General features: G+C 34.8%; 2 protein-coding genes and 1 non-coding gene across 4 annotated transcripts; all 3 read left to right on the forward strand.

Annotated features, from left to right (window-relative positions):
* Positions 1–1,181: 1,181 nt before the first annotated feature.
* On the forward strand, positions 1,182–1,385 carry LOC147942219 (U2 spliceosomal RNA). Its single transcript, XR_015560644.1, has one exon. It is a non-coding gene; the product is annotated as a U2 spliceosomal RNA (small nuclear RNA).
* Positions 1,386–2,336: 951 nt separating this feature from the next.
* LOC104790321 (phytyl ester synthase 2, chloroplastic-like) lies at positions 2,337–6,458 on the forward strand. Of its 2 annotated transcripts, none has more exons than XM_087455536.1 (14): positions 2,337–2,751; positions 3,053–3,104; positions 3,318–3,373; positions 3,480–3,638; positions 3,741–3,845; positions 4,038–4,179; positions 4,247–4,357; positions 4,467–4,575; positions 4,671–4,801; positions 4,905–5,271; positions 5,374–5,487; positions 5,789–5,874; positions 5,952–6,061; positions 6,149–6,458. In XM_087455536.1, the coding sequence occupies exons 1-14, from the start codon at positions 2,406–2,408 to the stop codon at positions 6,337–6,339; spliced, it is 2,079 nt and encodes a 692-aa protein (XP_087311662.1). In that variant the 5' UTR covers positions 2,337–2,405; the 3' UTR covers positions 6,340–6,458. The 2 variants fall into 2 exon arrangements, with proteins under 2 accessions (XP_087311662.1, XP_010514347.1); XM_010516045.2 differs by having other exon boundaries at positions 4,038–4,152; positions 4,235–4,357.
* A 1,645-nt stretch (positions 6,459–8,103) lies between these two features.
* On the forward strand, positions 8,104–10,087 carry LOC104790322 (bifunctional dihydrocamalexate synthase/camalexin synthase-like). Its single transcript, XM_010516046.3, has 2 exons — positions 8,104–9,168; positions 9,266–10,087. The coding sequence occupies exons 1-2, from the start codon at positions 8,284–8,286 to the stop codon at positions 9,851–9,853; spliced, it is 1,473 nt and encodes a 490-aa protein (XP_010514348.1). The 5' UTR covers positions 8,104–8,283; the 3' UTR covers positions 9,854–10,087.
* Positions 10,088–11,109: the final 1,022 nt, after the last annotated feature.

The following is an 11,109-nucleotide window of genomic DNA, read 5'->3' on the forward strand; positions in this document are numbered from 1 at the left end:
GCGTATTGATTTCTAAAGTCTGCTTTTTTTTTTTTTTTGGGTGCATACTGCATAGGCTAAATATAGTCATCTTGAATTTTCTCTCTCTAGAAAAATGATTAAACTTTCAAAACAATATAAAATTTTTTTTTTTTGGTGCATAGGCTCCTTATTGTTGTTGTTGAATTTGCCATCACGGAATATGTTCTTTTAAATGGACCATTTTTTCGGGTCACTAAGATGATCTTCTTGTTGGTTCATTCAAAATTATTGTATATCGTATTTCATTGGTGGCATCACAAAATAAAAACATCACGTTCTCGTTTTGTCTAGATGTTGTTTAAATATTAACGATTTTTTTTGTGTTTAAGTCAATGAACTGAATGAAAATTCAGACGTGGTTGGTTCAATCAATCTGAAGTAAGCGTTTCAGATTCTCACAACTTTGAATACATTTGTTTTCCTATTTCTATAGTCAAGAAGTTAAGATTCAAATGATAGCTAGCTAAATCGAGTATGTATATTAAATTGCCCCTTCGATCCAAACTGCAATATGTAAAATTATGTTCCTTTGAATTGATTCTTCCACCTTAAGGCATGGGCTAGTTGTTCTTGACTTTTTCTCTAATTTATAAAGAAAATTTTATTTTCCTTGAAAATCCAAATTAGGAAACTTTGCATGGGTATTGAAAGGTTGGACCGTTAAATTAAAGAATCAGAATACCTTTGGCATATATATATAGTTTTTTCGACATTTCATTACCATTCATTTGAAAGTCTTCTATTCTCTTTTCTGTCATCCATATCTTTTTCATTACCAACTGTTAAGATTTGATTTTGTTCCAATGTCGTCATCATGTGGTTTCACTTAGTTTACACCAATATTATTCAGTGGCACGTCTGGGATAAATAGTAACAAGCTTAGCTGTACTCTGGAGAACATTGGTAATATCTAAAAGACTAGAACAACACTAATCAAGGATATAAGTTATAACGTTATGGGAATTATTTTCGTACCCGACACGTAACAGCTATTAAAATATGGGCTAATGTTGGGTTGGGCTAATTAAGGCCTGTCACTTAATTACAGATTCATGTTAAGACATTTTCTTTTGGCTTATTTTATACCACATCGTTGAAACAGAGGTTGCTCTCAATGAAACTTAGTGTATAAAAAGGATGCTACATTCATCATACAATCCATACCTTTCTCGGCCTTTTGGCTAAGATCAAGTATAGTATCTGTTCTTATCAGTTTAATATCTGATATGTGGACCATCGGTTCACACGATATTAACTTTATTTTTTAAGGGAGAAAACTCATTAAGATAGCTTGCTATTTGAGTTTTCCTGAGTCGTCCATGCGTTGCACTATTGCACTATTGCACTGACCTGGCTCATCCCCACTAAACATAAGTTCAAATGTTTATGGATTGTGGAATTATATAGTCCAAGTGTCTCTCTCACTATCGTTATTAGTTTAGTTTTATAGTACATTAAAATCAAACTATCAATATATATAGTTCTGTATATACTCATGTCATGCTTCTATGTTCGATTTTTTTATTCAGGCCAAAAGAAAGTCCCATGCCAAATTCGTAAAACTCTCTACTCGACGAACTTCAGATTTAATATTACAAGACAACTTTTTAACCAAATTCCACTAAAAGTCAACATTTTAATTATATACACTACATCGAAAATAAAATTAGGAGAGAAGATATCTAATGTTTTATTATTTGTAATTCTTTCTACCTTTTAAAAAAGAATTTGGAATTGAGCTGATCAATCAAAATCTTTCTTGGTTCTCTACAATCTCCATCTGAGTTTTATTTTTTATATTCTCTAAACATGTTAAAAGGATTTGTAGTGATGAAAACTCTATCATATATCCAACACCTCCCCTAAAATTCCTTTGTTTCCGTTTCTGCATAATTCCAGTAGCACACAAAGTGCATGCGTCCATCAAGTAATTGTAAAACAAGTAAAAATATGATGTGGCTTGTTCAATTTGTAAATATAGATAACGTAAAAAAACAAAAAAAAGGCATGTGGAACACTACCTCTACTATCCTAATTAAGACTTGGCTCACCTTGCCATATTGCTATTTCTTTCACTTCTCAATTACTATTCACAAACCACTAAATTGCAAGTTTTGATCAATCTAGTCTTGTTGATATATTGTATATTCTTTAACAGTCTTGTCTACTACCACTAGGTTTAATTTCTTATAGCACATGCTCAATATGTTTATGATATATGTATATATATATATATATATATATATATATATATATATTTTTTAATTCCAATAATGAAGTTTTAACTTCTTGGCTCTCTGTGTGGACGAGTTTGTAGTATTGTAAGCAGTATAATAAACACTAAAATAATGGCAAAACTCTCTCACTAGAGTTCTCACGTACAAATGGTGGTTGCAATACTTCGCTCAATCTCCGGTCTATGCGCCGTCTCATCCTCATCAAACCTACGACGACGGACCTCAGCCGCGAAGCATCGTATCACGGCGATTAAATCCGTAACATCAACTCCTCCTCCTCTTCCTCGGAGACGGAAGAATAAGGATGAAAACATCGTGGAGAATCCATATTTGAAAGCGGAGGCGGCACGTCCCGATATGCGGAAGAGCTTATCAGATTTTTTGGAAGAAGCAAGAGACTTCGTTGGAGATGGAGGAGGTCCACCTCGTTGGTTCTCTCCATTGGAATGTAGGGCTCAAGCTCAAGGCTCTCCTCTTCTCCTATACTTACCTGGTTCGTCCTCTAACTATTCTTTTGTCTTTCAATCGTAATATGAATGGATCTCAGCTCGCTGTGTGGGGGTTGGGGATACGCTTGAAAGAAAAAGGTGTTACATGTGTGACCACTTAGTGGACTCTTGGGATTTTGCGGTAACACTAACATGCAAAGAGCTTGCTCACCTCCGGAATAGTTGGACTTGACCCGAAATGAAGTGGATCTTTCTGATGCTTTCTTTTGGCTGAATTTTTATATTTTCTAAGACTCTTGTTTTTTTCCATTTCCATGGAACTCTGAAATGCTAAGTTAATTTCAGGGATCGATGGTACTGGACTAGGTCTCATTCGCCATCACAAGAAACTTGGGGAGTGCGTAATTAATTTCATATTCATCATATATCGTTTCTTTATTTCCCTAGAAGATTGCATTAGGTTTTGCATTATTTGCAACATCGTTGCCTCTTTTTCTAATATCCATATCAGTTGAAACAAGGAATGAAAAAAGAAAAAGTGAAACCTAACTAATATTAGAATTTAGTTAGTTTTGAAATATTGACCTGTAATGTTCTTGTTTCTCAATAGGATTTTTGATATATGGTGCCTTCACATTCCAGTCAGGGATCGTACTCCTGTTAAAGGTGATTTTCAGACCTTCTAAGTAGTATCTGTTAGCCACAAAAATGGTTTTCTAACCGAAAAGATAGCGAATGAGGCTTACATTAAACCCTTTTTGTTTGTATTCAGACTTGGTGAAGCTTATTGAGAGGACAATTAGGTCAGAGCACTGTCGTTTCCCAAATAGACCTATATATCTAGTTGGAGAATCGATTGGAGCATGTCTTGCTTTGGATGTTGCAGCCAAGAACCCCAACATCGACCTTGCTTTGATCTTGGTTAATCCAGGTACAAAAAAGCTCGGCCTGCATGATTCTTATTTTGTCGATAAATGCCAAAGAATATGTGCCTCCCTCATTGCTCATCATAAAAATTGTTTTTTTTTTGCAGCCACACATGTTAACAACTTCATGTCAAGACCTCTATCAAGAATGCTGAGTGTGTTACCAGATGGAATTCCCACACTATTGGAAGACGCATTTGGTTTTAAGCAAGGTACATATTTTTGTTCTCTTCTCATATTCTAACTTGATCTTTTAATATGTCTCCAAGTTATGTATGCTATGTTCAGTTTTAGCATCTTCTTGATTTTAACTTAGAAAACAGTGACAACTGTAAAATGTTATATAATTCCTTGCATATAAAGAACTTACTGAAACATGACAATCTTGTGGCTTTATTACGTAGGCGATCTATTGAAGGGCATATTAGATGCTTTGTCAAATGAATTTTCTGTCCAGCGAATGGGCGGACTTGGTGGAAGGATGCTAAGAGATCTCTTTGCAGTGTCAGCTAATCTTCCATTAATTTTTTTCCTTGGAAACTCATGGTCTAGTGTTCATCAAGTCATATGATCAACACCTCAGTCAAAACAACTATTTTCAGACTCTTTGTAGGATGTTCCCTAAGGAAACACTGCTTTGGAAGTTCGAAATGCTTAAGTCTGCTATTACATATGTGAATTCTCACATTTACTCAGTCAGAGCTGAAACACTGATACTTCCGAGGTCCAATAAGTTTCTCTGTTTCATAAGTTCTGAATCTCTTTTACTTTCAAGAGATGTAGTAGCTTGGAGAAGAAGTGTAACTGTGAATATCTGGTAATGACTATTGCAGTGGACGCGATAAATGGCTGCATAACGATGAAGACATTGACAGATACTCGAGCATTTTGCCAAAATGTATTGTCCGTAAGCTTGATGACAGTGGACAGTTTCCCCTTTTGGTAAGTCATCTCTTTTCATCCAATACAGAGGTAAGATATTACTTAGGGTCTAATACTGAATTATTCATAACTATCTCTTTTACATATCCTGTTAGGAGGACATCATAGATCTGGCTACAATCATCAAGTTTACGTGTTTTTATCGTCGTGGGAAGTCTCATGATTACATTTCGGATTACATTGTGCCTACCTTATTTGAGTTTAAACAACAATTAGACGATCACCGGTAAAATGTCTCACAAGCTTTTTTGTAGGCTTAGCAAAACAAATCAGTACTCTATATAAAATAAAAGTTTTTAGTTGAATAATATATGTATTCCCCGGTGCAGATTGCTAATGAATGCTATTTCACCTGTAATGCTATCAACTCTCGAAGACGGCACTGTTGTAAGGAGCCTCGAAGGATTACCTTCAGATGGACCGGTTGTGTACGTTGGCTATCACATGATATTAGGATTTGAGTTGGCTCCAATGGTAGGTCTACTCATGAAACATAGGAACATTCACATGCGGGGTTTGACACATCCTATGGTATTTATGTATATCCGAGACTCAATAGTCGACCCGAAGACGTTTGACAAATATAAGTTAATGGGTGGAGTACCTGTCTCCAATATGAATTTCTACAAACTACTTCGTGAAAAGGCTCTTGTGCTTTTGTATCCTGGAGGTGTCCGTGAAGCTTTGCATAGAAAGGTTATGTTAATTAATATATTGTTGCATGGTGACCTTTTTACGGTTTCTACAATTTTGGATATTCTTGTTTTGGGGGCTAACATGTACATAGAGACTTTACAGGGTGAAGAATACAAGCTGTTTTGGCCAGAACAATCCGAGTTTGTGAGAGCTGCATCTAAATTTGGAGCCAAAATCGTTCCTTTCGGTGTTGTTGGAGAAGATGACATCTTCAAAGTAAGTTTTCTATACTCAAATCTTAAGCTCTACACTATTCCATTTCCTTCTTGTTACTATTTACTTTTCAAATATGCATTATCGGTCCCATTCAAATTTCTACATTACTCGAGATTCTCGGCTTTTACTAAGATTGTTGCATTAATCGATATCTTAAATTTGCGTTCAGCAAATTAGCAAGAAGCATGTCTCTCTATATTCAAAATGCTTATAAAACTCTACATATACTCTTAGTTTTATATTTACGCAAAGCTCGGTTTCGAGTAACTATGGTTTGGGACATTGTCTGATTAATTCTCAGGTTGTATTGGATTCCAATGATCAAAGGAACATCCCTATCCTGAAGGATTTAATGGAAAAAGCAACAAAGGACGCTGGCAACATAAGGTGTATATGTTTGATCACACTCTATATATATCCTCATTTATAAATACATATGTGATTTTGAACGTCATAATTGTTAGGGAAGGCGACGAAAGTGAATTGGGAAACCAAGATTGCTATATTCCTGGACTTCTACCTAAGATTCCAGGACGGTTCTACTATTACTTTGGAAAACCAATAGACTTAGCAGGTATGATATAATTTAAGTGTACGCTCTCAACTTCGAATCACTGACTTCAATACTTGGAATAATGGCGGGATTTGTTTTCCGTGTCAGGTAAGGAGAAAGAGCTGAAAGACAAAGATAAGGCACAAGAGGTTTACCTGCAAGCAAAGTCTGAGGTCGAACAATGCATTGCCTATTTAAAAATGAAAAGAGAGAGTGATCCTTACAGACACTTGTTGCCAAGGGTGTTGTATCAAGCCTCACATGGTTGGTCTGGTGAAATACCAACGTTTGATCTCTAAATTTTACTGTGGCTATATGTTGTAGACATCTAATCATATGACGTTTTAGAGGTTCTAGAGATTCTTTAGAGATCTAAGATATTTTATTTGTTCAAGAAAAATAAGACATGATTATTTAATTAAATGTACATGATATGAATCTATCTAATACTTTCGTAAGATTTCAAGTTTTAATATATTTATTGAATGTATTGCTAAATTAGATTCAAAGAAATATAACTTTTTGACATAATTAAGTGTGACATTCTTTTGAAAAATCTGAAACTACTTTAAGAATTTGAGATTTTCGTTTTTAGATTCAAACCAAAATTTGAGGCCTTTAAGTCGTGTATCTCTTATCACCAATTGCTCGGATTTATGAAAGTTTTAATGAATGCAGTCGTATATATTGTGGCTTTAGGATCAAACAGCATTTCAATTACTCTGTTTAAAATGATGGATTCTTGATTTACATGCGATCAAGGTAGAGGTAAATTATTTCAATGCAAAACTCACAAGCTAAGGAGATTTATGATATTTTGGTTGCATATTGGATCTTATAGTATGTAAATAGAATTCTAATATCAAATTAAACATCTAAAAAATATATAACGTTAAGAAAAGGAAAAACCAAAGACACACACACATACATAGTGACCACCCTCCCAATTGGAGTTCACCTAATTAATAGTTAGTAAAATTTTGTTTGTTGGTAGAAATTTCAGTAGACGAAATTTGCACGTTTAATTTGAGTTTCTAAGAAGATCCAAAAGGTCAGTGTGGTTGCGGTCTTTATTATATCCAAAAAATGTAATTATTCTTGCTCTAACTCTTTTAACTAACAGCAGCCAGCAGGTGTGCAATATGGACTTTTCCTCTAGCTAAATAAAAAGGTACAGACAGATGAAAAAAAAACTTTTGACCACTTACTAATAATAGTTATAAGTATAATCAATCAATCTAGAACATTGACTAGTCATACAAGAATACTTGACTAGCCAAATTATTATTTCTTGATTTACAGAATTCCCAAATGATAGTACTAGTTTTTTGGGGGTTACAAACAATTTTGCATGATATAAATGTGGAGAGTGACAAAACATTTTGAGTTTAGTTATTTCTAATTTCAGTTAAAACATATTAATTGTACACATAATTTCAGTGGCAATTGAAATAAATAAATAATTAAATGTGGATAATCTTTAAAATGTTCTTTTCTTTAAATAATATTAAGATGATAGTTTGAAAAGTCAGTTTGTTATTTTATTTGATTTTGTTTTGCTTGAAAAGTGTTCAGTTTTAATTGAAAAGTGTTCACTTTGAAAAGTTTTGTAATTGCCTTAGTATACTATTGTTGATTATAATTATCTTCATATGCTTTGGTGGAATATCTGAATAAACAATAATATATGATGATGATCCAACGTAGCACATAAAAATATTGGTGTGCTTAGAACTATTTCAAACCGACGTTCATTAATTTATGAGTATGTAACTTAAATTTTAAGTTTAACAATTTAATTAAGTAGGTTTATTTGGATATAAATTTAAGTTACATTTCAGCATGCACAGTAATTAAGAGATTCAAAAGGTTTAAGATAAACCAGAGGACGCCCATTTCTACATAGTCTTGGTGAACAGTTGATTTGCTAGTAATTTAAAAGTTTTTGTATTACACATGATAAAATCTTTAATTAAACTAATACGTATTATGATCACGATTGCTGGGTTATTTTGGACTCGAATGCTGGGTTATTTGAATCTGTTCAGTTTTGTTAGTAAAGTGTTCAGTTTTTGTTTGTCCAATTGATTAGTATCCGCACGCTACAGTGGACAGTGACTTCTGAGCTAAAAACCTTGAAGGAATGAATACATTATAAAGAGGTTGATTGTGTGAACCTTCAAATGAAATAGAGAAGACAGAACAAAGAAACACAAAGAAACCCAAAGAAAACAAGATTCAAAATGTCGGTCTTCCTATGTTTCCTCTTCCTTTTACCCCTTATCTTAATCTTCTTGAACGTTTTCAAACCTTCCAAGTTAAACCTTCCTCCGAGTCCAAAGAAGCTTCCCATCATCGGAAACTTACACCAACGCGGAAAACTACATCCCAGGAACCGCCGTAACCTAGCCGAAAAGTATGGACCAGTGGCGCTTCTCCAATACGGCAACGTCCCCGTGGTCGTGATCTCTTCGAAAGAAGCAGCAGAGGAAGTTCTAAAGATCCACGATAGTGAGTGTTGTAATCGACCAGAGACCGCCGGGACCAAAATAACTTTTTACAACTTCAAAGACATCGGGTTGGCACCCTTCGGTGACGAGTGGACTGCGCTGCGGAAGCTCTCGGTGGTCGAGCTCTTCAGCGTGAAAAAGCTTCAATCTTTCAGGAATATCAGAGAGGAAGAGAATGACTTGTGTATCAAGAAACTCTCTGAGTTTGCTACGACACGAACTCCGGTGAATCTTGAGAGAACCCTTTTCACTTTAATCGGAAATATAGTGTGTCGGATCGGGTACGGGATAAATCTCTATGAGTGTGAGTTCGTTGATGAAAATAGAATCATGGAGCTTGTGCACAAGTCTGAGAAGGTCATAAGAGCTACTGCGTTCTCTGATTTCTTTCCGGGAAGAATCGGTAGGCTCGTCGACTGGATCTCCGGTCAGGAGAGGAGACTGAAAAATATTTTCTCGGAAGTAGACACTTTCTATCAGAATATTCTTGACGAGCATCTTAAGCCTGGAAGAGAGAGCTCTGATATTATTGACGTGATGATCGATATGAAGAAGAAGCAAGAGAAAGATGGAGATGCTCTCAAGTTCACCACTGATCATCTCAAAGGAATGATCTCGGTAAGTCTCTTAGTCTTTTTTTCAAGTTATTTAAGTTCCAAAGTGGTTTAAATTTTTTTGCAACGTACCAATATTTGTGACTTTGTGTTTATGTCAGGACATATTGACAGCAGGAGTTGGCGGAAGCTCTGCCACAGTGCTCTGGGGAATTACCGAGCTGATCAGAAACCCTAAAGTGATGAAGAAAGTGCAAGACGAGATTCGGACAAAACTTGGGGACAAGAAGGAGAGAATCAAAGAAGAAGATCTAAACCAACTTCATTACTTTAAGCTCATGGTCAAGGAGTTATTCAGGTTACATCCATCAACTCCACTCTTGCTCCCAAGACAAGCATTGTCTCATTTCAAGGTCCAGGGCTACGATATCCCCGCGAAAGCACAGATCCTAGTCAACGTTTATGCGATCGGTCGTGATCCAAATCTCTGGGAAAACGCAAATGAGTTTAACCCTGACAGGTTTCTCGACAGTTCCATTGATTATAAAGGAGGAAACTTCGAGTTTATACCGTTTGGATCAGGTAGGAGAATATGTCCAGGGATGACAATGGGAATCATACTTGTTGAGTTAACGTTGTTGAATTTGCTTTACTTCTTCAATTGGGGAGTGTCGGAGAAGGATGTAGCCAGAGAGAACGTCACGAGGGATGAAGATAATCTTGACTTCGTTCAAGTTCTTCACCCCTGAATATGTGGTTTGGTTATGATAGGAACGCTCAAGTCAACACAGAAGTCAAGAAAAGGAAGAATATTTGGATATATGAAGTCTCGGGACTTCTCTGTTTTTATTTTTGCTTAGTGAAATAAGTGAACGAGTCATGAAGAGTACGTTTTCCATTTTCTTTCATTCACGTTATAAGGAGTTACGACTCCAGTTTCCCTATTTAAGTTAATGAATAAAACCAAAATAAGTTGTGAAAAACTACAAAACACAAATCTTGAGTCTTGTATTACTTTATCTTGCTTTGAAGAGTGACTGAAATTTGGCTATGAGGTTATTTATGTACACTAGATTCGAAGATAATAAATGAAATTGTAGTTTTGTGCGAGTTGGTTCCAATTAATAAACAAAAAAAGTGATGGTCCAGTTGGAGTCGGTTTATTGGGTCATAGTGGACTCGGAAGGCACAGGCTCGCGCGTAATTCTTCCACCTTAAGAAAGGGATGACTACTGATCCTCTAGTGATCGCTAACATAGTCATTCTTAACAATTTAAGTTTTATTAAAAAATTAAAGGAAATATTTTATATCATATAAAATGCATACTAACGTTGTGTTAAATTTACAAAACCCACCAGCCAATAAGATATTCGACCGAAGAACAACGGACAATAAGATTTTCTCAACGCATAAGAGTTTAGGGTGATAGAGGATGGGTTGAAAAGCTAGTCAAAAAGCCTTTTACCACCAGCCCACACATAAGTAATTGTATTTCATAAAAATATTTGATATATAAATATATATTAGGGAGGAACCGCGCTTAAAGCGCGGTATTAAAATTTTAATAAAAATGGTTATGATACTTTAGTATATGGTGTTTTTTGAGTAATTATTCAATAATTTTCATCTTATTTAGAATTTTCATATTTAGAGAAGGGATTAGTTTTTAAAGTTTCATAATATTCACAATGTAAAATATCAATGAAGTCTTCTATTTTTTAAAAAATTGTAAGGAAATTCTAAAAGATGAAATTATAATATGTTATCCTAGTTACAAAATAAAGTTAAGATTAATCCATATTAGGAATTCAGGTAGCGATTACTACAATCATACTTTTTAAAAAAGACATTCAAACTACAAAAAAAAAAAAAAGACTCCATTCTTTACAGATGAGTTCTTGAGCTTTCACCTTGTTGCTTCATCACATTGTTTATGTAATAACGTCCAGCAAATTCAGACCTGTTAATATTTAAGGTGTTTAAAGAAAGATTACTTAAACATCA

Source organism: Camelina sativa, chromosome 6 (assembly GCF_030686135.1).
Source record: "Camelina sativa cultivar CO46 ecotype springtype chromosome 6, ASM3068613v1".
In the NCBI taxonomy this organism is placed as follows: Eukaryota; Viridiplantae; Streptophyta; class Magnoliopsida; order Brassicales; family Brassicaceae; genus Camelina; species Camelina sativa.

Bases quoted from the DNA above. Each gene is read 5' to 3' on its own strand.
- LOC104790322 (XM_010516046.3), top strand. From the start codon at position 8,284: ATGTCGGTCTTCCTATGTTTCCTCTTCCTTTTACCCCTTATCTTAATC. The intron at 9,169-9,265 runs GTAAGTCTCTTA...TGTTTATGTCAG, and splicing joins ATCTCAAAGGAATGATCTCG to GACATATTGACAGCAGGAGT.
- LOC104790321 (XM_087455536.1), top strand. From the start codon at position 2,406: ATGGTGGTTGCAATACTTCGCTCAATCTCCGGTCTATGCGCCGTCTCA. The intron at 2,752-3,052 runs GTTCGTCCTCTA...AGTTAATTTCAG, and splicing joins TCTTCTCCTATACTTACCTG to GGATCGATGGTACTGGACTA. The intron at 4,802-4,904 runs GTAAAATGTCTC...TCCCCGGTGCAG, and splicing joins CAACAATTAGACGATCACCG to ATTGCTAATGAATGCTATTT.